This window comes from Phyllostomus discolor, chromosome 4 (assembly GCF_004126475.2).
Source record: "Phyllostomus discolor isolate MPI-MPIP mPhyDis1 chromosome 4, mPhyDis1.pri.v3, whole genome shotgun sequence".
Lineage (NCBI taxonomy): Eukaryota > Metazoa > Chordata > Mammalia > Chiroptera > Phyllostomidae > Phyllostomus > Phyllostomus discolor.
The window spans coordinates 173257473-173284643 of record NC_040906.2 but is presented as its reverse complement, the minus strand read 5'-3'; the positions used below and the strand labels follow the sequence as shown (position 1 = coordinate 173284643).

Sequence of the window (27171 nt, the reverse complement as noted above, 5' to 3'; positions counted from 1 at the left end):
TTATTCTGCATTTATTAGTTTTGCATTGGGAGGATCTCTATATTCTCCATTTCTATTCTAAAAGAATGGTGCAAATGTTTACTGAGTGTCTACTAGGAGTCAGGCATTCACATTCTAGTCTGAGTGAATATTAGCCAAGGGACTAGAACATCTGGGTTGAGATTTTGTATCTGCCATAATCGTGAATGACCTTGAGCAACTCCCTTAAACTCTATGAGCTTGAACTTCTATCTCTGGAGAGGCAGTTTGTGTGGTGGGTTAAGTAAGTGGGCTCTGTAGCCAGCCTGCATGGACTCAAAGGCTGGTCTTGCCATTTATTAGCAGCATGACCCTGGGCAAGTTACTTAACTACTCTGTGCATCAGCCTCCAGAGCTGGAAAAGGAAGGTATTAATTATGCCAGTCTATGGGATTGTCATACAGATTAAGCTGAAATGCATAAACAGAGCACTTGAAACAGTACCTAGCACAGAGGTCAGCAAACTTTTTCTACAGATGATGGACCAGAGAGTAAATATTTTCAGCTTTGTGGGCCATGTTGTCTATGATGGAGCTACACAACACTGCCTCCAGTATGGAAACGTTCACAGATAAAGTATCACTGAGTAACTAAAGCTTCATTCCAGCACAACTTTATTTACAAAACAGGCAGTTTGGGCCCCCGGGACTGTAGTTTGACAACCACTGGTCTCCTAGAGTATTTAGCAAACTGTCTATTTTCTGCTTTGAGACAAAGTTAATTATGCTTGTTTGCTGTATATCTCAAAGACAGCTGAAAATAAAGAGGCATTTTTTTTTTGTATTGTTTGGGCTTCTGGGAGAAAGGTGCTATGCTAGCAGTGGGAATTACATTAGAGATTCCTCACAGACCATTTGTTTTTAGGAGCCTGGTTCCACCTGGTGGTGTTAGAGAGCACGTCTCTCACAGCTTTCTGCCGCCAAACATGCAGCTCTGACTGAGGAACACTGTCCTCTGATTTGCTGGGGATAGTGTCTCCGTCAATAAGCAAAATGAGTGGCTTGGGTGGGACAGACACTGTTCTAGTCATACTGTCAAAGTGGTCAAACTAACCTTGATGATGGGTTGTGTAACAGGCATTACTGCCCGATTACCCTTACACCCAAGGTGAGGGTGACGATCCTTTGTTTGCCCTTGCTAATACCATCCTGGCTAGTAATACGGGCTAACTCTTCCCATCAGGCCCTTCCGCCTGGCAGAACTGGACTTACGAGGTGAAGATATCCACCCAAGACTTCCCCGAACTCGCTCGTGTTTTCTCTAACATAAATGACACCGTGCTTAACGTCCCCGAGCTGCAGAGTGCTACAAAATACGAGGTTTCTGTGAGAGCAAGTTCTCCCAAGGGGCCAGGCCCTTGGGCAGAGCCCTCAGTGGGCACTACCCTGGTGCCAGGTGAGAAAATGTTCCTGATTTAAGGAATGATTCTGACCAAACAAAAAAAATGACTTATTCCCTGTGTCCCTTAAAATGAATTACCTCCAATGTGATGAAGAAATTAGAATGAGGGTGTGACGAGCTCTTGAGTATGTGTTTATCTGAGATGAGGAAAGCACATAGACAGCACTGTGTGATATTCCTGTGTCTAGCCTGCTATTTTAAGCTTTCCAAGATATTTTGTGGAAACAACATAATTTCTTCTTCTTCATGGCTTTCTTCTTTCTCATGGTTTGTTAAGCAATAGCGCTCCTTGAACTCTGAAGGTCATGGGGAGAGGAGTTGAGGGCCTTTGAATTATACTAAATTCCATCCTCTTGGCAGGAAGAAAATGGAAAGATAATTGTACCATTTATCTTTTTATCCTGCTGCGTTTATCACAATTGCTTCTGGGTGCTCTGAATGGGACTGTGGCAACCAATAGCAAAAGCAAAAAAAAAAAAAAAATCTGCCATGACCATGACATTGCTGCAGAGGCAATATTACCACACCTTTCTCTTCACATTCCATTTCAAATATTTATGTAAAATCAAAAAGTATGTTTACTATTATATATAGTTCTATTAAGCAGATACAATTGTTTATACCTTTCCAGAGTATTTTCAAAATGTTGATATTGCTTTACTTTATAAAAGAAATCCTAGGGTATAAGATGTGTGCCCCCCAAAATATGCTTTCTATGATATTTCTTTCAATTTCTTTTTTACCAAATAGCTACAGAACCACCATTTATCATGGCTGTCGAAGAAGATGGGCTTTGGAGTAAACCATTAAATAGTTTTGGCCCAGGAGAATTCTTGTCCTCCGATATAGGAAATGTGTCAGGTAAATGCCAAGTCCTTTTACACTTGGAATGACAGGTTTCTACTCACATGACTTCCTAAGCTATTCAATAAGTCAAGAGTATTGAGTTCTTTGGAATTAGGTCAATAATGAAAGTAAAAAAATGGATTAAGCTATAATGCCAGTGGGAGTATTAAGAAAATGTTGGTTCTGTTGCCCTGGCTGGTGTGGTTTGGTTGGTTGGGCCATCATCCTATAAACCAAAAGACTGCAGGTTTGATTCAGGGCGCATCCCTAGGCTGTGGGCTCAATCCCTGGTACTAAGGCACGTACAAAAGGCAGCTGATTGACGTTTTTCTCTCATATCGATATTTCTCTCTCTTTCTTTTTTTCCCTTCCTCTCTCTCTAAAAACAATAAAAAATGTCATTGGATAAGGATTAAAAAAATGTTGGTTCTTAAGTAGGAGTGCTATTTATTATTTCACAAAATGTGATATTACATGTTGATTTATGTCCATTTCAAAAAGGCTTTGATATTCTTCTTATGTATTTTAATCTGTCAACATTACAGATTAAATAGTAACAAACTACCTTGTTCCACTAAGGTGGCTATACTTTAGTCATTTTTTATGAGTTACCAGTAAGACAGAAACATGGAAAAGCTGCATGAAAATATAAATAAAGAATGAGAATTTCATGTCAAAGGGGATTATTAAGTAATGAGTGGATAATTTTACCTGGAAGATGTTAAAATGAAGAAAAATCTTCATTACAGGATGATATAATAGTGATCTTGCTGGAAGATGGCATCTTTTATAATTATCTAATTATTTGACCTACTTGCTTGGCCATTAAAAATACAACAGCATTTCTGACCAGCAAAGGAGTTGGGCTTGGAGGGCAGTGAGGTACTGATGGAAAGAAGGCTGTGGGGTTGTCTTAAATCGTAGCTCCCCCTTTTCACTTGTGAGACCTCAGGCAGGATAGATAGTCTCACTGAGTCCCAGGTTTGCCATGTCGAAAATGGGGATAATTCCCGTTTCATAACTTTGTGTGAAGAATTAAGTGAGACGTGTAGAAGTGTCTGGGGTGATGTTCGGGAAAGAGGAGATGCTTAATGAGTATTAGTTCCTCTGTTTAGTTCCAGGGGTAAAGGTTTTGGGATAACATTACTGAAATATTCTTGACCAATCCCTGAAGTTCTAGTGACTATCTATGTTAACATATACTTTAAAATTAGATTCAGGTGAATGTGTGATTCCTTGAGTTGCTATGTTTATGTCAACACATGTGAAAAAATAACTGCTATAAATTTGCTTTGTTTTGAGACATGGATTGGTATAACAACAGCCTCTACTACAGTGACATGAATGGTGATGTTTACGTGTGGCTGCTGAATGGGACCAACACCTCAGGGAATTACCATATACCCAACATTGCAGGAGCAGGGGCAATAGCTTATGAGTGGCTGGGTCACTTTCTCTACTGGGCTGGAAAGACATATGTGGTAAGTGAAAGCCTGGCATTCTGGATGCTCTAGAGCAATGCCCACCCACTTCCGTGACTGCAGCATTATTTCCATGATTTTTTCATGCTTGTGCACCACATATGCTATTAGTTATTTAGTATTTGTCTACAAGCTTACTCATATTTTAAAATTAGAATTCACTTATGTGTAAAAGAAATGTATGTCTTTGGTGTACTATTTTCAATATCTTAAAATAAATCTATTAAAATGTTCACTAGTGGGTCCCCTTCCTGGAGGAAGGTGGCACATTGCAAAGGCATGATTAAAAGAAAATAAGTGAAAGGACTATTTTCAAAGGCGTGGACAGGGCTGAGGAAAAGGAGCAAAGGATGAGGAAGCATGCCCTGGGCTAGCAAGTGTGGAAAGACACAACTACCCCCAGGCATAAAAGGGCAAAGGAAAGAAGAAAGAGCTGCAAGGGCTGTAGCTCCAGGATAGTTGCTGACATGATCCCAATCACTGTCAAAGTGTATGGGCTGGGGGAATGGGTCCCCCAACCCCTCTTTCCTTCTGCCCTCAGATCTCTCGTCAGTACTTCTGTTGGTTGAACTTCCGCTGGTTGAACTTCCCTGGAAGCAAGAGAACAAGGGAGGCCAGTTGATGCAGTTCATGGACAGCAGCCTCCAGGGTCCCTGAGGAGGGTGGAGAGGGTTGAGAGCAGACCTTGAGGCAAAAGATGCCTGGCAAAAGATGCCATCTTGAAAACAAAGATGGTTAATAATGAGAACACTAGTCGGACAGGTCAGGAATATAGTAGTGAAACTGTTTTCTAATCAGGAGGGTGCTATTTTTGGTGCTTTTATTCACTCAACAATCATTTACCTATTAACAATGTGTTTAGATCCCTGAGAATAGGCATAGTAGGGAATGTCAATAGTAGATATGTCCCTGCTCTTTTTTAAAAAATATCAGCTTTATTAAGATATAATTCACACACTATAAAATTCACCCTTTGGTTATGGAAAATGGATGGTGTTTTAATACGTTTAGTGTTGTGCAACCATCCCCACTTGCCCCTGATCTCTTAATGACATAAAAATACATACATGAGATAATAGAAGAAACATACAAAGCAGTGTATTTAGGGGCAAAGCAATATGGTATCATCTGAATCCATAAATCCCAATGACTTGTAGGTAGCGCTGAGTGGAGTTCATCAGAGAAAGCTTCCTAAAATGGGTTAGCTGGAAATACTTTAGAAAGAGGAAGTGGAAGAATGGTTGTGAAAACTGGCTTCAAGTATTTGCTTAGTCTCTTATAAAACAGTTTAACTCCAGAAAACTTTGCTTAACTTCTTTGAACACAGTTTACTCCTGAAAAAGCAGGGAATATAAATCCTTTATGGGCTTAATGTGAAGGTTATAAGAGCTTATATTTTAGCCCTGGCTGGCATAGCTCAGTGGATTGAGCGTGGGCTGCGAACCAAAGTGTCACAGGTTCAATTCCCAGTCAGGGTACATACCTAGGTTGCAGGCCACAACCCCCAGCAACCGCACATTGATGTTTCTCTCTCTCTCTTTCTCCCTCCCTTCCCTCTCTCTCTAAAAAAAGAGCTTATATTTTAAAGCTTGAAAAAAATTAGTGCCTGGCACATAATAGATGCTCACTGTATAATGTAATAATGGCAGTAGTTAATATTAGGAAAAACTATTGATAAAAAGGAGCAAGGAGAGACATCATTGTTTATCAGAACATATACACCTTCCTCAGGAATCTAATATTATACATTCTTACCCAGCAACGTTTTAACTGTCTGGATATATGACTAGGAAGAACAAGTATTTTAACTCAAAATAAATTCATCTCCCTTCCCTTTAGATACATGAAAGGAGATAAGCTACACAAGAGCAGATACTATGACTACTGTGCTTACCAAGTTTACCACACTGCTCAGCACATATTGCCAATAAATATTTGTGATTGAACAAATGAATGGATACAGGCAGCAATTTAATGATTGCAGTCAACTCTTCAGAAATCATGATGTCATTTGAAATCATTAACTGACCATATGACCGTGTTTTACAGATACAAAGGCAGTCTGTGTTGACAGGACACACAGACATAGTGACTCATGTGAAGCTGCTGGTGAATGACATGGTGGTGGATTCAGTTGGTGGATATCTCTACTGGACCACACTCTACTCGGTGGAAAGCACCAGGCTCAATGGGGAAAGTGCCCTCATTCTCCAGGCGCAGCCTTGGTTTTCAGGGAAAAAGGTGGCAAATTAAAAATAAGATCTGATTGTTTAATAATTATGAATAAAACTGTTTCTGTTCATTGGGAATGGATAAGGTACACTCTGAAAGGAAATACTATTATAGTAAGAACTTGGTATAAGCAAAATCTCTGTAACTTTTATTTGATTATCATTATTGATTTAAAATTTTAAAACATAATATGGAAATCTTTTTTAGTTTGCCTTATCTTGAATGGTCCACACTTAAAAGTGTTTTAATCTCTAATTGTTTTTATAGTCTCAGGAATTCTATTGGCTACATTAGAGTTTGTTGGGTAGTGATTAGGTGTTTTATTATTTTTGATTAGTTTTGGATGTTGACTGCTCAGAAAACTGGCTGATTCCACAGCTAATTATTTGACTTCTCTGTGTCTATTTCCTTATCTGAACAATGGGGCTAGTAACAATTATTCCACCTCTCACTGTTGTTGCAAAGATTAGATGAGATAATCCACAGGAAATAATGAGACTAATTCCAGGCACGTGGTAACTGTTCGATAGTCAAGCTTTCATTATTGTAACTGAGTCTAAATAACAACCAGTTATCAGAATGTTTCTAAAACAAATGCTATTTTTACTTCCTCAGCTTCTAGAATCAGTGCCTATTTTTCCTGATCTTGTTTAGCTACCCTCTACATAGCCATCTAAATTTCTGAATTTTTTCTGACTGTAACAGTAGTATATGTCTGAAGTTCTCTTCGTTTCACTGCCAGATAAATCTGTTACTCACAGATTTATCATGGAATCATAAGACACACTGCAGTCAACAGCTCTGATGAAATAGTGAGCTAGCTATTTATAGAAAAACTTACAATATTTGTGTGATGAAGTAGGGTATAAAGTGAGATATTCATGTGAAATTAAAAGACACTTTTTGCCCCATCTGCTGGGTTGGGCTTATAGTACATAGTACATTTTACACCAGAATTAAACTTCAAGGTTTTAATTTAGACCAAAGGGATTATTTCTAAGGCATATGCACTGTTAGACATAACAATGGTGCCAAAGATTTTTGGAACACCCTCTGACTCTTTAAATATGGAAGCAAGTGACTGAAGGATTGGGCAATGACTCAACACCTAAACTTTACTTATAGCTTGAATAGTTTCCTGTATTCCAGAAAAGGGAGCTGTAGAATCCCCTTTTTTAAGAGGTAGGAAGTGTTGCTAGTTGTAGCAGCATGGATGGGCATGGATATTACGTTAAGTTAAATAAGTCAGAGAAAGACAAATGCCGTATGATTTCACTTATATGTGGAATCTAAAAATAATGAGCAAACAAAACAAAACAGAAAGAGACTCATAGACACAGAGAACAAACTGATGGTTGCCAGAGGGGATGGGGGTAGGAGGGTGGGTAGAAAAAGGTGAAGGGAAATAAGAGGCACAAACTTTCAGTTATAAAACAAAGTCACAAGGATGTAATAATGTACCGTATAGGGAAAATAGTAAAAAACATGGTAACTTTGTATGGTGACAAATGGTTACTAGACTTATTGTGATCACATCATAAGGTGTACAAATGTCAAGTCACCATGTTGCTCACCTGAAACTAATATAATATTGTAGGTCAACTATACTTTAATAAAAAGAAATTTAAAAAGAGATAAAAGAGTTAATTGGTTATTTAGTAAACTCTAGTGCATCTCATTACAAATAACCAAACAAGATTGACCTAATTTCACTTTAACTGAAAAAGTAATTAGTAAATCTCTTTTACCCTGAAATATTGGATATGATTCAATTCCCAGAAGGTTGGGAATTGCTAGAACAGGTTTTCCTTGCTTTTGGGGAAAAGAGTAGGTTGAGTTTTTCTGAAAACTGAAAGCTGTGACTTACAAGACCACTGAAGGTTCTTGCAGCCATGCACTTCAACATCCTGTGTTTGTAGAAGGCCTGGGGTCATGTTAGCAAGTATTTTCAGTTCTCGGATACATTATTGTATGCTATTTATATTTTCCACTGGCTCATCAATTTTGTTTACATGCTGCTGTTTCTTGCTGAAGACGTAGTCATCAAATTTAACCCCATATAATACCTTTTGGTCTCTTTGTCTGCTATAGAGAGAATCCACTACTCTGAGGTCAGACTCCTGGCAACCTCAGGCTATTTGAAAAATACCTATAAAGCCAAGAAAGCAAAAAAGATCTCCTGGATTGTACCTTCTATCTGAAGCAGTCTATTTCATAGGAGAAGCAGTCTTTCCTCACCTAAACAATTGGACATAAAATTAAGACAGGATGGTAACAAGAGGTCAAAGAGAGAGTAGTAAGAGGTGGTTTTCAGATGTCAGCTGGATATAGGATTTTATATATATGTGACTCTATTCAATTATAATACATAAAAACTCTGTGTGTATTATGTTTTCAAAATGTGTTGGGATGTTTTTGGTTATAATACACAGAAGATACAATTTAAAGTGGTTTAAACCATTGGTTCTCAAACTTGTTGACCTGTTGGAATTATCCAGGGAATTAGAGAGCATACAGGGACCTAGGTTTCATCTGTAGGGACCAAACTTTAAAAGATGCGACCTGGGAATTGAGATTTTAAAAGAACTCCACAGGAGACTCTAATGTGTGGCGATGTTTGAGAACATCTGATTCAAACAACAGTAAAATTTGTTGGCTTATGTGGCTGAAGGGTCCAAAGTTGTGACATGACACAGAGGCTCAAAGTTCCTGATGCAGCCAGCCCTGGAGTTTGGCTGAGAGTCTGTATTTACAACAAGTTCCCAGGTGATGCTGAAGCTGCTGGGGTTAAGTACATAGAAATGAGTAACGTCCCTAGCTTTTGAAGGTTTTCAGGAAACCAGTGCACTTATGGCCAAATTACATAGTAATAGGCATATTCATATAACTTTTGTATTCAGTGAAAGGTAAAAAATTAGTGAGTTTATTATTCCAAAGAGGATCTTAAAGAGAAATCTGTAGCTAAAGTGTGACTTGTTTACCAAGCTATCTTTTAAAAGTATATTTGATTTGTTTTCTTACTTTATGTTCTATTTAGGTCATTGCTCTAACTTTAGATCTCAGTGATGGGTTCCTGTACTGGTTGGTTCAAGACAGTCAATGTATTCACCTGTACAGAGCTGTTCTTAGGGGGCAGAGGTACGTAATGTCTCTCAAAGGTAATTGAGAGGAGGAGGATAACTTATAAATGCTGATGCACAAGAATTCACTTTCAGTAAACAGTTACTAATTACCCATTCAGTTGTAGGCGTTGTGCTTGTGAAGGAAGATAGGTTTATAAATAACAAATTACAGTAGCATATATGCTTACCGTGATGGGGTGCAAAGAGAGTGCTGTGGAGACACAGAGGGGGTGGAGAGGTCCGCAAGGCAAACCAGATGGTGTCCTCACAATGGAGTAGGTGTGAGTAAATGGTGCTTCACTAGACCGAGGACTATGGAAACAGCACTAGTGATCTTGCTTTCTGCAAGGTTCACAACTCTCAGCTATGGTCCTCCAAGGTAGTTTCTACTTTTTTCAAGGATGTATTGTGAAATTCTCAAAACAACACTTTCATTGATTTTTATGTTAAATGCCATACTTTATAATTTTCTAAAGAGGGAAATGCCTACACTTTAACAAGATTTAGAGAAATCATTTTGAAAAGAGGTCAAACCTCTACTCTAAAAGGCTGAGAACATTACTAGTTTTTACTGAATACTAGGTAACTAGAGTAATTTTAGAAACAACCAAACAAATTTTTAAAGTAAAAGCACCTTTGCAAAATTTCCTGTCAATGAGAAAAACTCTAAAGGCAATTTAAACAATAGTCTGTCTACATTAATTCCCTGGTCTGAAAAGAAGCATTCTGGCTGAGCTGTAGAAGTTGATAAGCATCACAGAAGCCACAGAGTTGTGAGTGGTATACAGAGAAGGACCAAACAGGCTAGAATACTGAAGGCAAGTAAATAACCAAGAGCAGGAGGGAGACATGCCTTGATGAGAAACCAGTCAATAGGCCGTGCCTTTGATAGTAGGGTATTACCAAGAATCACAAGTGTTTATTAACACCTGTGTAGCACTATTGCCATTGCAGTGTCACATTAATAAGAAAAGCCCTAGAAAATTTTCTTGAGAAATACTTTTTAAAAGATGTGTAAATCAACTTAACATTAAACTAAAAATAATGACAATTATTATTGCAAGGTGTTTTCTCTTTGTTTTTATACACACACAAGCAAACACACGTTTCCTCCAGTACTTGAATGTGCCTGCCCTTCCCCACTCCATATCCACTGACACTCACGGGTGTCATGTTTTAGCAGTGTTGGGAATACCACCATCACAGAATTTGCAGCCTGGAGTACGTCCGAAATTTCCCAGAATGCACTGATGTACTACAGTGGTCGGCTCTTCTGGATCGATGGTTTTAAGATTATAACGACTCAAGAGATAGGCCAGCGAACCAGTGTTTCTGTGTTGGAGCCAGCCAGGTGTAATCAGTTCACAATTGTTCAGACGTCCCTTAAGCCTCTGCCAGGTATAACATTTTATTCTGCTTACCCTTGCTCCTCCTCACTTTCTGTTAAATAAATGTTTGGGTTGGGATTTTTTCTTAAGAATTATGTTTTAAGAGGAAAAAGGTTTTAGCAGTTTCTGTTGGTTTGTTTGCAGTCCGTTTACTCTTAATTCAAATTTACAGCTTGAAATAGTCAGAAAAAGATAATTTTCAGGACACATTAAAAGAAAGGAACATTTTGTTCTGGTATTGTTAGTAATTAGTATTAACTTTCTGTGTTTTCTATTATGATTGATAATTCTAAACTGCTTCTCCCCCATTCTTCCTTTCATCTCCTCCTAGGGAGTTTTTCTTTCACCCCTAAGGTGATCCCCGATTCCGTTCAAGAGTCTTCCTTTAGGATCGAAGGAAATGCTTCAAGGTTTCAAATCCTGTGGGATGCTGTCCCAGCAGTGGATTGGGGTGCGATTTTCTACAGTGTGGAATTTAATGCTCCTCCTAAGGTATGGTGTTGGTTCTAGCAACTCCCGTTTCTCAGACAGGCCGTGCCATCTGTGCCCGCCCTGCCCACACTGATTTGTACTTTCCTCACTTAGCGGAGCCCATCTCCGTGGTTGTGCCACTGGCATCTGCCATCACGATTATTCCTGACGTCTTTTGTCTCCGGCCAGTCTCTGACCACTCTGGGGTTAGTGTTCGAAACTAGTGTTAGACACTTTAACTGGTCAATGTGGAAGCATGTGGAACTTACCAACAGAGCATTTCCAAAATTCCAAGGTTTGACTTCACATGTGAACCAAAGTTTTAAGGTTTTAGTTAAGTGGGAATAAAAGATTTTATGATTTTTCTCCCTAAGAAAATAATGTTTTGTACTTACATTTTAGTTCCTGGCCAGTGAGCAACAGCCTTTACCTGTATTTACTGTGGAAGGTTTGGAGCCTTACGCCTTGTTTAATCTTTCTGTCACTCCTTACACCTACTGGGGAAAGGGCCCCAAAACATCTCTGTCACTTCGAGCACCTGAAACAGGTACAGTGCTTAAAATCTTTAAAAAAGAAAAAGACAGAATCTCACTTTGCATGTTCTACAATGGATAATTACCAATTTTTTTGCAATAACTTTCAGTTTTGTAGATGTGTTTAGATTCAATGCCCTTTCAATGACTTTTTGGAGATTAGAACAGCACCATTAAAATAAATCTACATAATTTATTCCACAAATATATTTCAAAGATTTCTTTAAAAGCACTTCACTTATTTGCAATGATATACAAGATGCAGAAACATGTTTCAGGTAATTTGTGAAATGCTTCGTAAGGAAAATGGGCATTTAAAAGCAGAGACAGTTCTGAGGAAGGCCAGCTTATTGGGAGGGTTCTCAGAGACTGTAACTCACAGTCATCTCTAGGTGAGTAGCTGATGTCTAAATTTGATGTTTTTCTTTGGAATATACTTAAAAATATATACTAGCTATATCTTTACATGTGTATATCACTTTAAAGTATTAAAAGCATATTTATGTGTATCAGTCTTTTATTAAACATTTATTACATACCTAGCATGTGTCACAAATATCATTTCATTTAATCCACACACAACTGTAAGGCAGGTAGACCAGTGTTATTATTTTGATTATGAGAAGGAGAAAACAGAAGCTCAGGAGTTTCCCAATGTGAGGTAGCTAGTAGCTAGTAAGTAACAGGGCTGGGACTTAATCTGGACTTTTTACTATAGTTTCACCAAATCTCCATTCTGTCATTTTTGCAAATGTTGGCAAATGATAGTATCATACTGATTTTTTTATATCAGTATGATACTGACTTGGCAGGCAGTAAAATCTCAGTAAACATGGTCATCCATTGTATTTTTTTTAACTGTTAAGATTCTTTCAACAATGTTTTACCATGGGTCTCATAACAGGAACATAGTGCAGCTTGGGCAGGTTCAGAGCAGTTAGCATTTGGGTCCAAGTGTGCTACCTTTGAGATTGTCTGGGGATTCATCCTTGGTTGGATACTTCTGTGGAAATGGACTTGACTGCATTCATCAGGGGATGTAGTGAGGGCAGGCAGCACTCTGCTGGATATTGGGGACAATAAAGAAGACTGATAAGATTTGGCCTTGGCCATTAGGAAATTTATAATGCAGTCAGGAAATTATTCAAATCAACAAATGTTTATTAAACATTTACAGTGTACCAGTGCTATACTAGAGCTGGGGGGATTTGATAAGGAATAAGAAAAGGTGCTTTCTCTGATAGAGCTCATAAAACAGTAGAGACATAAACACATTCTGCTAGTGATAAGAGAAACAAGACAGTGATAACTGAGTAGCAATGGCATGGAGTAAGTAGACAAGACTGCAAGCTGCCTCAGCATTTTTAAGAGAGGGCAATATAGGCAGTGGTATGGCCAGGGAAGTCCTTTAGGGAGTGGAAATGCTAGCTGGGCCCTGAGCAATGAAGCCAGAAGAGTGGGTATCCCATGTGAGTACAATGTAAGAAGGCCTGGAGATTGGATAGCAATGTGAGTGTTGAACATTAAGAAGCAATGTGATTGGAGAAGAGAGTAGGAGGGGACCTTGTGGAAGAGTCTGAAGAAAGAAGAAGCATATCTTAGATGGAATGACTTGAAAATCAGGCAGGAAAGTTTCTCTTGACTGAGAGAGAAATTAATTAAAAGACTGAGCAAGAGTAAATTGCTTGGTTTGGCTGTAAAATAAATGGTGGCCCTCAAATCATACTCTTTGGAAACGTCCTGCCTCCTCGGAGGGTTCGAGGTGAGAAGGCCCAGGATGCCTGAGATTCTGTATTTTGAGCCCAAACTAGCTGAAGGCCAGATGGAGTTCCTGCCTTCCTCCCAGGTGACTGCCATTTCCCCTCCCAGCTAAACCACTCCTTCGGGATGAGAGTAAATACTGTATTTTATAAGGAGAATCAGCCACCTTCCATCTGAACAGTGCCCAGACAAGAAAAACATGCCTCAGAGGTAGTAAGAGGGATTTGGATTGAACGTATGGGAGGTTTGCTGAAATACTGAGATAGGATCCTGAAGAAATCCATGGAATATTCTTACCTTCAGGTATTTAAGAACAAGATAGATATACCTCAACTGTCTGGAATAAGAAATATTTATTGCTAAGTTGCTCCACACCCTCATTACGAGTGGGAAAAGTCAACCTTCTGTTCTTGTCCGCCCCGCCTGTGTCTTTGCTTTTTAGTTCCAACAGCACCAGAGAATCCCAGAATATTTATATTAGCAAGTGGGAAATACCACAGCAACAGTGAAGTTGTGGTGGAATTTAGGTGGAATAAGCCTAAGCATGAAAACAGCGTGTTAACAAGATTTGAAGTTTTCTATCAAGTAGCCAACCAAAGTGACACAAACAAAACATTTGAAGACTGGATTTCCGTCAATGTCACTCCCTCAGTGATGTCTTTTCAGCTGGAGGGCCTAAGTCCTGGGTACATCGTTGCCTTCCAGGTATGAGAGTGAAAACAGGGGTAGGGTATGGGGGCCTTAGTAGTGCACAGAATGTTGATTAAAGGACTAGGTTAAAAATTCTGCCACTCTGTCAATAATTTGAGGTTCACTGTGATCACGGAGGTCAAGTGGGCAACAAAGGTACTAAGGAGAGAGGGTAAAGGGCACCTTGACAACTTTCTTGCTTTCAGATTAAGAAAAAAACATTAGTTTTGATGCATTCACCACAGGGCATTATTCCAGTAGGTTCTTTTATATTTATTATCTGACTTGATCCTCATCCTTTTGGGGGTAGGGGGAAGAAAAAGCCATGTCCCTGGGTGTACCAATGAATTAGCAAAGCTGGATGGCTGGAAGTGGTGTCCTATAGTCCAACTTCCAGAGTCCTTCCCTCCATATCACATCACTGCCGTGAATCACCTGGCTGCCCAGACACAGAGCTACCAATGGAAATAAAAACTGAGGGCAGTGGACATCTCTCAGTCATCACCCGGGTGCTGATAGAGGGGAAAGTCAGAGAGAACAGGAATCAGGAAAAGCTACTGCCACGCTGTTCTGGCATTTTAGATCTCCTGTGAAATAACTTGCCATGTAGATGGCTTGGTGATTTTCATATCTTCCTTACATACCAAGTTGGTGACAATGTTGTGTATATTCAGAGATAGTTTCTATTTCTTTTTCGGTAACACAATGTTTTGGAGATTGTCTTAGAGGTTTGGGTTTCCTAAGTATCTTTTTTTTTGTAAAATTCTAATTCAATTGTTTATAATATATTGTGTCTACCTATAAAAACTTAAAATTTGTACATAAAAGTTAAAGACAATGTATATTCCCATTTGTGCAGAGTTGTGCATATTCTGTTTAAATAAATATTCTGGTTAAGTGTATGTCTATATGCACATATAATTTCAAAATCAGTCACTATAGGCCTGTGCAAAGTGATAAGCATGAATATGCATAGGTTTCACTTAAGAGGTTTCTGGGCAAAAGTAAAGACTGCTTGATAATATGTGCCCCCTGATGTATAACTATCATACCCAGGTAGTTATATATAGAATATAGTAAAGTGTATTTAAAGCTAGAAGTATGATCAAAATAATTCAATGCTTTGTTAATTGAGGGGGCACTTGAGGACCTATCTTTTGAGGTCATCTTATGGATGTCAATTTTCTTTATGACTATTGTATGTACATGTGCAAGGGTGGAGATGAAAAACATCTAATAAAGATTGTTTTAAAACACTTTGCTGTTAGGATGCAGAATGGCACAGTGGCAGGAAAATACATAGACCTTAGGATACTTGGTTCTTTGGCCTGTTTCTACACGCGTCTTTGGGGATGAGTTATTTTCCTTAGCTGTGATCCTTGTCCAGTTTATACTCTTAGTAGATGTGAGGATCAAAACAGATAACATGTGTAAAAGTGGTTTGAAATGCACAATTCACTTTTAAATACAAGGTTAATTATTTTTTTTTATAAATCTTTTTAAAAGTACATAAACTTATTTAAAACTTATAGTTGTTGAATTCAAGGTAAGTAAAATTTTACCATAATCTGTATAAGTTTATTTCTGTTAAATGTTCTATGTGACTTAGTTTTGGAACTAGCTAAAGAATTTTTTTTTTAGAAATTAAATATTTTTGCAACAGAGATTTGTGCCATTTCTTTGTGCCTTTTCTAGACAAGAAAACCCATCAACAAGGGTATAGGGCAATATTTTTCCTTTTGATATTTATTACTATATACTTAGATATAAATATCTGAAATATTTAATAATGTGTATTAAGGGTGTGAAATGAAACATTCAATAATTTATTAGTCCCAGAACTTAAGTATTGTCCCTATGGACACTGCTGAGTGCAATTTTTGGCATCTTGTTCTTTCTTTAGGTTAGAGTCTTCACATCCAAAGGACCTGGACCATTTTCTGACTTGGTAAAGTCCCAAACATCAGGTACTGTTTAAAACCCAGGTAAATAACAATTAGTGTTTTTTAAAAGTTTTTAACCATTGGTATTCTCAGGATATAAGCTGTGTCCTCACAGAAGTTAAAGTCAAATAAAGTGATCAATTTTATCTTCATTAAAAATGCTTAAAAAAAATCTAGGCGTAGACCACTGAGTCTGTCTGGATTGAGCCTGATACAGCAGATGAACTCAAAGGAAACCCATGGACTTCAAAATGACCTGATATTGAGTTAAGGGATTTTGGTAAGCGAAAGTTATTTTTTCTCACACATATTGCCTACTTGTTTTTTTTTGTTTTCAGAAATCAAACCATTTCCACATCTCATAACTCTTTTCAGCAACAAGATAGTTTTGTTAGATATGGATCGAAATCAGGTTGTGTGGGTGTTTTCGGCAGAAAGAGACATCCATGCTGTGGGCTACACAGCTGATAATGCAATGGGGTATTATGCTCAAGGAGACTCACTCTTCCTTCTGAACATGCACAATCGGTCTAGCTCTGAGGTATGTCACTATGTAATTCTTTTGAAAGGAAGGATGTTAACTGACATGGTTGTTATTAAGAGCATTTTCAGTAGAGCTGCAAAAAGAAGTAGAGCATTTACATATCACACTGCCCTGCAATTCAAAAAACTGGCCTGTGGGTGGGCCATTATACCTAGAATGGTTGTGACAGACGGATGCTGTACAACTATTCAGTCACAAATGAATTCAGATTAGGTTTTGGGCAAATGTCATTAAGGATTAATTTAGCAAACAATTGTTGGGTTTGAGGCATTGTGTAAATTCCTGGACTAGAGATGAAAAAGGAAAATTACAGTCCTTAAACATACCAGTCTAGTACTGGTCTAACACTAGGAAGACAGTATTGCATAGTGATTAAGAGGATGAGCTTTGAAATCTGACAACCTAGATTTAATTTTGACTCCACCTCTTACTAGATCTGTTACCATCAGCAAGTTTTTAACCACTAGGTAGTACCTCATCATAGAGTTCCTGTGAAGATCAAATGAGATAATATATGTAAGGCACTTAGCACAATGCCCAGCATGTGGTAGGCATTCACTGAACGTTAGCTAGTGAAAGAGACAGGCAAAAGATAGTGTAAGTGCTGTGCTGGGGGCAGGATATGGTGGAATCACAGAGAATGGATGTGCCATCCAGGTTGGAGTGAGTGGTGATGGTTGTGGTAGGATGGAAGGACATCTTGGGCACAAAGAAGGTGAACCAGGTGAAGGTGGGGAAAAGCTGAGGAAGAAGCAAGTGCAAAGTCAGGAAAACAAGAGTCATATGGCATGTTCAGAGAGCTATAAATAGAGGGAGCTTGGAAAGGAGAAGGAGGTGAGGACACAATGAAAGGCATGTGGTAAAGCTGGAGTGGTAGGCAGGAGCCTGCATATAATGGGCCTCCTTTACTGTACTAAGGAATCAAGTGTCAATCTCAAAGCCAAGAGCAAGCCATTAAAGCAATTTAGTGGGTCATTATAACATGATCAGGTTGTGTTGTAGAAAGACGTTACTGTTAACAGTGTGCTAATGACTTAGAGAAGGTGAAGTCTGAGATAACTAGGAAGCTATCACAGAAATCCAGAGAAGAAAGGCAGGAAGTGAGAGGCACTGAGGTGAGAAGGGAGAGGACAAATTGGGGAAATATTCAAAATGAGGCCAATTCACAATGGGTAACAATGGGAGGAAGAACTCAAGGATGAACTGCAGCTGACTGGATTGCTTTTCAGGTGGGTGTTGGGAACCCATAAAGACAAAAATGCAGGAGAACAGGGCATTTGGGGCACAGAGTGATGAGTTCCGTTTCCTGAGATGATTCATATATGTTTAGTAGGCAGTTTATTTGAATCAGTAATGCAGTGAGGGATCTTGCCTCAAGGTGTGGATCTGTAGCAGTGCTTCATGGATTACAGTTGAAGTCACAGCAGTTGAAATCACCCAGGGAGAACACACAATGTGAGAAGAGGACCGAAGTTACAAAGGCATGCAATGCAGTTATTGAGGTTTGGGATTATGAAAGAGAGGTGTAGTAAATACGTAATATGAGTGGTTACAGTAAAGTCCTCAAATCTGAAAAAAAAAATGACCACTATCTTCTTGGCTATGTTTTCTACCTGATTTAAGATTTTCCGAGATGCAGTGCTTCTTGATATCACAATTATTGCAGTTGACTGGATTTCAAGGCACCTCTACTTTGTGCTGAAAGATTCACAAAATGGAACACAAATATTTGATGTTGATCTTGAACACAAGCTGAAATATCCCAGGAAGCTGAAAATTTGCAACAGAAATTCAACAATAATCTCTTTTTTTGTGTATCCTCTTTTAAGGTATGTGAAGAGACATATTTAATATAATATCTTTGGTTTAATATTAGAAGTCAATGTTGGGAAAATAAGATACTTAGTGTTCTTGACTCACTACATTAACTTTTAATAATTAATTCTACTTATAAATTATGAGCCACACCCACAAATATATGGAATGAACTCATACTGATAATTTAACTAATCTGAAGTTAAGTTAATTACCACCAGGAAACCAAAGCTAGCCTTTATATCAGTGAATTTAATGAAATCCTCAGTTGGTAAGGACAAGAACAGGACAGAGACAGTGGCAGAAGATGAGTAGGAGGTAGACTGCCCACATGTCTTACACAGTAAATTCTATTCTACACTCGTGTATCTTTAATTGCTGTCCTCATCAGATGAGTTTTAAGGCCTGTATTCAGCAACTGAGCAATTGTTTCTCAGGCTGGAAAGATATATTTTGTGCCATAAGCATGGATATTGTCTATCTTAAAATTAGATTGTTAATTAGTATTAAGAAGCAGAAACAAAATTGAGATGAAGGGAAGGGATATGGGTGTTGATGAAAAGTTGCAAATATATTTTATATTTATAATCATTAGTGAACCGATTAATACAATGCCTAAGATCCTTATAGTCCAAGGCTTTAGTTATAAACACATTTATTAAAAAATCATTGCAAAATGCTACAAACTAGATTTCTTGTGACCTCTTCCATCTCAGAAGAAGGTTACCGGGCACATGGACGTGTTCTCTCCAAAGACTATATTTGTCCATCCAATAATTAGAAATGATTGATCTTCATAATAAACTGATATTTGAAATGATATATTTTACTCATTAAGTTGGAGGGTATTTTTCCCCCAATAGTCGCTTGTATTGGACAGAAGTTTCCGATTTGGGCTCTCAGATGTTCTACTACAGTATTATCAACCAGTCCTTGCACCACATTCTGCAACCCCCAGCAACAAACCATCCAAATGGAAGGAGCCAATGTTCTTGCAACGCGACTGAATTCGAGTTAAGTGGAGCAATGACGATTGATACCACTCACCTAAAGAACCCGCAGATATACTTTGTAAAAGGACAAGAGATCTGGGCCATGGATCTGGAAGGATGCCAGTGTTGGCGAGTTATCATCATGCCTGCTTTGCTTGGTAAGACACCATGTGCGTATGTAGATCTTGATTAGCAATGGCAATGCCTCCTGTCTCATTGAAAAGTGCTTACATCCCACATATACTGAAAATAAATACCCCTGGTATTTACTCTGGACTATGCCAAATGCTCTTATAGAATTAGAGTGGTTTCCAGGCAAATTGTATATAGGCATCCAACATAGTTTTCTGGATCTGTGGGGATGTTTTTGTTGTTATTTTGTAATTAACAGTGGAGCTGCATTTATTGAGCTTAACTACATATTCTAAGCATGCTATTAAGTGCATGATCTCATTTAATTTTCACAACAGCCTGATGAAGTAGGTACCAGTGTTGGTGGTGGTGAGAATGACACTAGGTGTTAAGCTGGTGGGATCAGACCAAACCTTGGTTTAGCAACCTTGGTACTTGAGTCTGGCTAAGAAAGAAGTCAGAGTCAAGACTCAAAACTATAAGAGAAAGTTTATTTAGAAAGTCACAGAGGTAGAAGAAGTGATTGGTAGAAGAAATAGGCTCAGGAAACAAGTTACAGAGACAAAAGAAGAGGCCCTTGGAGCTTAGGAGAGTTAAGGGTAAAGGCAACACATCCATGCATCAGTGCATCAATGCACCTGGCAGGGGAGTTTGGGTGGGGATAAAAGGAGGAGGGGAAAGATTCAGCTTGCTCTCAGAAGGGAAAGCTCCAAGGGTCTTCCATCACAAGGGCTTTTAAGGGTGAAGATTTTAGGGGAGGTCCCAGGGGAAAATCTCAGAATATTCATCAGCTTTCCAGGTGTGTCTTCCCAGGGTCATGGTCTTCACTGGTTGGTTGGTGTTCTTTGTCAGTGAGGCTGGTCCTGAGGTCAGCTGTGGTATCACTTGTGTTGTTTTGGTCTTTTCTGGGCCTGGAGCTGAAACACGACTGAGACCTAGATGTATCTGATGCAAGTGACAACCTCATTGCCCTGGGGGCTTGATGCTTAAGGGCTGCTCTCTGGTTCCTTTGTTTGTTCTCCCTTTAAAGGGGTCTAACCAAATGAGTAATAGCAAGCCAAGAGAGGAAAGGTCAGGGGAGGATCTGAACTTCAGGACCAGCAATATGAAAGGCCTGGGGGAGGAAAAGTTACCCTGAGGGCGAGCTCCCAGTTTTCCCAGTTTTGCTCATTGCCAGGTACCTGGGGCTTTCTACCCTGGTGACCTTCTGCACTCGGCTCTGCTCATGTCTGTCTCACTCCCTACCACACTAGTATCCTCATTTTGCAGATGAGGAAACTAAGACTGAGAAAGTTAATTTGTCCAAAGGGCTACAATTGGTTAGTAAACAAGCTGGGATTTGAAACTGGGCCATACTACAACTCATGATCTTATTCCCAGTACCCTATTTTACTTCAGTTTTGGTGATTCCATTGACTCACATTTGGCATGAGTTGGTAAAAATTTGACAGGTTTATCTGTTGAAATTCACGTGCTTGGGGAGAAAATACCTGAAAATCTATTTGGAAGTCTCCTAATTAGGAGTAATTGCAACATGAAAAATATACATTCTAAATGCCCCCATGTATTTTTGGAGTCTATTTGTCACTGTCCAGTATGGTGTGTGCTAGTCACAAGTGGTGGGTTAAGCTTAAATTAATTAACATACATAAAATTGCCCTGGCTGGCGTAGCTCAGTGGATTGAGTGCGGACTGTGAACCAAAGTGTTGCAGGTTCAACTCCCAGCCAGGGTACATGCCTGGGTTGCAGGCCATGACCCCCAGCAACCGCACATTGATGTTTTCTCTCTCTCCCTTTCTTCTCCCCTTCCCTCTCTAAAAATAAATAAAATCTTTAAAAAATACATAAAATTGAAATTTTAATTGCACAGTCACACTAGCCACATTTTAAATACTCAGAAGTCACAGGTGGCTAATGGCTATTGTATTGGGCAGCACCGACATAAAATCTTTCCATCATCAAAAGTGCTGTTGGGCATCATTGACTCACACAGTGAAGTTTGGAAATTGCAGAAATATGTGTGCACGCATGTGTTTTTGCAGGTGTCTGAATGTGGAAGTTATAGCTGCCTGATGGGTTTGTCGGCATGTCATTCAGTGTTTCAGAGACAGTTCGCTGTACCTGCGACAGGCTTTGGAGTAGAGATAATGTTTAGAAAATTACTTGTTTTTATGGAATCTGTGACAAAGACTCTTTGCTTGAGCAGATTTCGGTCAGGCTTCTCTGAGCCCTCTTCTCAACTAGGCCTGGACCCTAGTCTTCCTGGTCCACCCTTGCTGAGCCCGGTTTCAGCAAGGACCTGCCAAGTCAGTCTAGAGGGGACCTCCTCCACCTTTGATATCTGATTAAGCTCTTTGTACTCCTGCCTTGATGTCCTTGGCTTGCCGAAGGGCCAGTCTAGCAAGAATCCCCTCACCCTTGATGTCTCTTCTTCACAATTTTTTAGCTACTGGCCCTCTCACTGTGCATGCTGGTTAGTAATCTTCGGCGATCTCTGTTAGATTCAGAGTTGAGTGCATCTATTTCCCATGTTATATCTCTTTCTACAATATTGCCATTGTCTTGACTAAAGACTTCCTTACCATTCTAATATGTTAGAATAATTTTTCTTTAACATCTGATACTTGAGAATTATCCAGTGGGTATTACAGGTACAGAACTGGTGAAGCTGTAACTTAAACTTCTAATCCTAAAATTGGACTAACTGTAAAGATCATTTGGCTCACATGATATTGGAAGAAATCCCTCTACAAAAACAGTGTTGACTGAATATTAATTTTAAAAAATGACTACTTTATAAGGAAGTCCACTTAATTTTTTGGACAATCCTGAATATTAGATATATTTTCTTTTTTTTAATTTTTAAGATTTTATTTATTTTTTTAGAGAGGGAAGGGGGGAGGAAGAAAGAGAGAGAGAGAGAAACGTCAATGTGCGGTTGCTGGGGGCTGTGGCCTGCAACCCAGGCATGTGTCCAGACTGGGAATCGAACCTGCATTGCTTTGGTTCACAGCCCACACTCAATCCACTGAGCTATGCCAGCCAGGGATATATTTTCTTATATTTAACCAAATTCTCCCTATCCCTCCCATTCAATAATCTGAGTTCTGACCTCTGAATTTACAAAGAATAAACTAATTACTTGCTAGATGATAGCCACTGAGCTGTCATAGCCCAATTTCAGCATTTCCTTCAGAGGAAAAATTCAGGTATCTGTAACTACTCCTCAGGTGATGTGGTGTCTAGATCTTTCTTTGCCCTAGTCACCCTCCTGTGGCTTCACTTCAGCTACTCAATGTCCTCTTAAATGTTATCCCCAGAGTGACATGGTGTACTCTCTGTGTGTTCTGATCAGTGCAGGCAGCCCCTGACTTCTTAGGTCATGCTTTACTGCAGCTAAAAGTGGCATTGGGCCTTTGGGCTGCCTGCCATTTGAAAACACATAGTCTTTTTTATGTGAACTATTATTAAGCCAGCTGCCTTCCATTTGTTATTTCTAGAGTTGATTTTAAGCTTGGATTTTGGATACTATGTTTGTTCCTGTTAAATTTCAATCCATGTCTTAGTTCTGTTGTGATATTTTTGAATTCCAAGTCAGTGACAGAATATACTAGTGCCAGTAAGAACTGTATGTTATCTGCAAATCTGGTAAATACGTTTGCTGTGCATTCATCCCAAATCATTGATAAAATACTGAACAAGGCGCTGAGTCCTCTGCCTCATCTGACACCTCCCTTCAGGAGGCATTGTTTGACTTGGAGCCCCACAGGTGGGTTGTAAAGCCTGGCTCTGCCCTTTACTTACCCTGCGGCCTTGACATTATTTAACCGACCCAAGCCTCAGTTTCTGCTTCTACAAAGTGAGGCCAATAATAATAGTATTTATTTTATGGCTTGATATGGAGCTAAAATGAGAACACCTCTGTGAAATCCTTAGCCTAATGACATAAAATAAGTATTATTTCTCCATATTAAGAAGATTCAAAATTTAGCAGTTATGATGTAGGAAAAGGATTTCACATATTGTTTAGAGTAGAAAACATACGATACGTTCTTTATTTTATGTTTTTCATAAACAGGAAAAACAATTGCTAGCTTAACCGTGGATGGGGAATTTCTGTACTGGATCTCCACAGCAAAGGACAGCACACGGATTTATCAAGTAAAGAAAAGTGGAGGGGCTGTCCTCTCTCAGGTGAGAGCCCCTAGGAGTGAGCGCATCTTGGCTTACAGTTCACTGCTGCAACCTTTTCCAGGTAATAAAGTCCCTTCTTAATCAGCTTGTTCTTCCAGTCCAGGGTTTGAAAAGTCTCAGAATGTCTCCCTCTCTAGGCTGTTTCTCCAACTGGTTTGTTGTGCTCTTAGTGTAGCTCCAGACTGTGAGGATGGGGTGTGTCCTGTGATTGCAGGTTGCCTGCATCACATATCTCCGTGTGTGTGTGTGTGTGTGTCTGTGCGCACACGGCTCGGGCTGTGGTAGGAAACCCTTGTCTCGTCATTCTCTCTGTCTGTTCCTCGTTCCCTTCTCAGTTATGAAAGCACCCTGCTTTCTGTCTTTTTTTCTTCTGACAATATTTTCACAAGGCACTGCATAAAATTTCAGGTCTTTTCCAAAGTCAAATGCCTATTTATAATAGCATTAGGTGCACCAACCATTTAACATGCGTACACTTGTGCAACCATTTTTATTAAGTTCCTATCTTTTTTTAGATGTGCCACTCATAAAATATTTTAGTGCTGTGCTTCTGACTCTATTTCCCCCATAAATCCTGTGGATTTTATTGCACAATTTTATATAATGCAATGGCTTTTAGGCATGCATGTGTCACATTATAGGTAAAATTGACTATATATTTACTACTGGGTGTCATAATTAAAAAATGTTTGAAATCTAAAAACCAACCAACCAACAATAAAAACAATATTACATAGACTCATGGGTGACATTCAAACCTAAAATGGTTTTGAGTTGTTTTCTCAAGTTCTCTCTCATTAAAGTACCTATGTCATTCCAAATTAAGTATAACTCCCCACTAGAGAGGGACAGAAATGAATGAAACGAGCTCAAATAATCTTTGCTTAAATGTATTCATTTATAAAGTATGTGAGTTACAAAATATTAAAAATGGAAGGTTTTGTAGATAAATCAAATGCACATTTTGGGTAAAGAATTCATTTTCCACTTGGAGAAATTTAAGAGACTTGAAAAGTTCACGTAATGTCTGTTTAAATTTGAGCAGACACGCACATACACGCACACCCCTCAAAAGAAAAGTCCTAAAGCTACTGTGAGTTGTCATAATTGGAATTCGTTTAAATACTGCCTTCAGAATAAAAGCAAGCTTTGCTACTATGGCATTATTAAGAGTACTGTAGCTCCACCTGTTGGAAATTTTAAGAATTTATTGGTTACCTTGCTCTCCTTTTTTTGACATACAGCATCTTCAAGATGTATGGCAAAAAACTTGTCTTCCTGTCCTGAAAAACATTTCCAATACTTCTATACATCATATCTTATAAGTTAAATAAACATAAAAGACTACATTACCCTTGATGTTAAATAAATTTGTTGTTTCTCTTTTATACATATACGTGTATATAATTAATTTTTTTCTTATTTTAGATAAAGCATTTCTGTCTCTAGCTTCAGATATCATAGAGCCAACAATACTTAATACCACTAACACCAGCCTCACAATCAGATTACCGCCTCCCAGGACAAACCTCACTTGGTATGGCATTACCAGCTCTACACCAACGTACCTGGTTTATTACAAAGACGTTACTGGTGGGAAAAACAGCTCTGAAGCAAAATATAGAGTGCTGGTAAGATTGGAGCTGGTGATCTAAATCTTGTCATAAGATGACCTTTTCTGATATGAAATTCTCAGTCACAGTATTTTCTGTATTGTTTTCTGAAATGTGCCATTATGCGACCTGTTATAGCTGATCCATTAAAACATAACTGTGCATTAGCCTTCTTGTCTGGGAATAAGTTAAACTGGCCAGTGGGTGGATCACCACTGTAACAATTTCCTGAATGTCCTCAAAAAACTGGGTTTGTTGCCCTTTCTGGTTATCTAATGATGCCTAGGAAGGGACACAGATTTGTTTTTATAAAGCCTCTCCAGCAGTTTGCAGATCAAGGGGTGAGAGATGAATTGGACAGAAAGAACATTGCCATTCCCCTCTCTCTTCCATAGCATATATCTAATATAAAAAATGTATGTTATATTTTTTGTTATTTCCTTTGTGTTGCGAAAGGTGCCATTATACAGGGACTATGTTTTGATTTATCATTCTATTTCTAGCACTTAGCACAATCCTGGGTTGGCCAAAAATCTGTTTAGTTTTTTCCATAAAATTAAAGGCACATTTTTATTTTTCTCCAATAACTTTATTAATTTGGATATTTTATGTTGACTATCTTCCACATAGTATAACATTGATTGTTCTCAATTAATGTCTCAATTTGATTGCTCTCAGCTTCAACTGGAATACCTGACCATGGAGCATCGTTCAATGAAAAATCTCCAGCACAAAACTTCGCAAACCACTTTTGACACATTTGATCAGTCACAGCACCTTTTCCATACACCGCACAAATCTTTTTTGGCACTTCAGTTGCATTTTTACCTTTCTTGAAATAGTAAAGGATAATGTGCTGAAAATGTCTCTTACTTTCTTCCATCTTCAATATTAAAATGGCTGCGCAAAAATTTACCAATTTTGATAAGTCTTTTAAGAATGCAAGCTGAAATGACAGCTGTCACAATGCAATCTAACAAAATTATTTCGAATGAAGTTAAAGGCAACTAAGCCCTACTAGGGCCATCTTATGGGAAACAAACAAACAAACAAACAAAAACCAAACATTTTGGCCAACCCAATGCTTGGTATTGTATAGGAATTCATGAGATATTTCTTGAGTGAATGAATAAATTGGCATAATTCCTTCCATCATGGGCAGTGATGTTTTAGTTGTCCTTGTGATGGAATCATATACATTCAATATTTTGTTTAATTTATTTAACCAAGTCCAAAGGTGAAACTGATCATCATCTATTTGAGGTTAAGAACAGTATACTTTGCCAGAAAGAACAGCTAATACCTTTATTTTGTCTATTTTAATCTTTACACATTTCTGAAGGGAGCCGTTTCAGAGGCAGATTGGATCATCTGGCTGAGCGAGGTTGGGCTTGTGGCACTGGACGTCTCTCCTAGAGCTCACGTATCACGTTGTCTTCATGTTGATTAATATGCATCAGAGCCTGTGGCTCTCAACCTTGTGCACCCTGGAGCTTTTACAGTCTCTGGGTTCAGGTTTTGCCTCAGACCAACGCAGCCAGAAGCTCTGGGGGTGGGACCCAGCAGTCAGAATTATCTTAAAATTTCATAAAGGATTCCAAAGTATAACTAAAGTTGAGAACCATTGGTCCACGGAAAGTTGTTCACTTAAACCTGATTTCTAAGAATGACTAGATAATGTACTTTAATCTTTTATCATACTCACACGTGTCACATCCTTCCAGTACCACCTGCCCGAATTTCTAGTGCGATGATAGTGAAATGGTGTTCTCCCACGCAAGTCTAGCTTCCCGTGTGAAATGAGGATGTCACAAAAACTGACTGAAGGCTGTCAGTCAATTAGCATTTGTTCTTGTAGATAAGCAACTCAGGCCCGGGCAGGTTAGAACAGCGGCCATTATCATTCATAATCCACATTTTAAAAAATAAACTTTTTTGAGTCTTAATTTTTTTCTCTTTGATGAAATAATTTCTTCCTATTTGTACAAAAAGTA

The 27171-nt window shown here is 38.7% G+C and overlaps 1 protein-coding gene across 2 annotated transcripts in view; it reads left to right on the top strand.

Moving 5' to 3' along the window:
• The window catches only part of ROS1 (ROS proto-oncogene 1, receptor tyrosine kinase), a 100008-nt gene that overhangs the window by 31201 nt on the left and 41636 nt on the right, over window positions 1-27171 (top strand). Inside the window, exons 14-29 of one of the 2 annotated variants that reach the window (XM_036024616.1) lie at window positions 1201-1413; window positions 2170-2280; window positions 3568-3746; window positions 5796-5987; window positions 9016-9116; window positions 10281-10498; window positions 10820-10980; window positions 11362-11506; window positions 13696-13958; window positions 15847-15910; window positions 16225-16427; window positions 18054-18259; window positions 19109-19395; window positions 19763-19765; window positions 23449-23625; window positions 24993-25195. In XM_036024616.1, the coding sequence (XP_035880509.1) occupies window positions 1201-1413; window positions 2170-2280; window positions 3568-3746; window positions 5796-5987; window positions 9016-9116; window positions 10281-10498; window positions 10820-10980; window positions 11362-11506; window positions 13696-13958; window positions 15847-15910; window positions 16225-16427; window positions 18054-18259; window positions 19109-19395; window positions 19763-19765; window positions 23449-23625; window positions 24993-25195 (2726 nt within the window). The remainder of the gene's footprint in view (window positions 1-1200; window positions 1414-2169; window positions 2281-3567; window positions 3747-5795; window positions 5988-9015; window positions 9117-10280; window positions 10499-10819; window positions 10981-11361; window positions 11507-13695; window positions 13959-15846; window positions 15911-16224; window positions 16428-18053; window positions 18260-19108; window positions 19396-19762; window positions 19766-23448; window positions 23626-24992; window positions 25196-27171) is intronic. The other variant, XM_036024614.1, reaches the window with a different exon arrangement.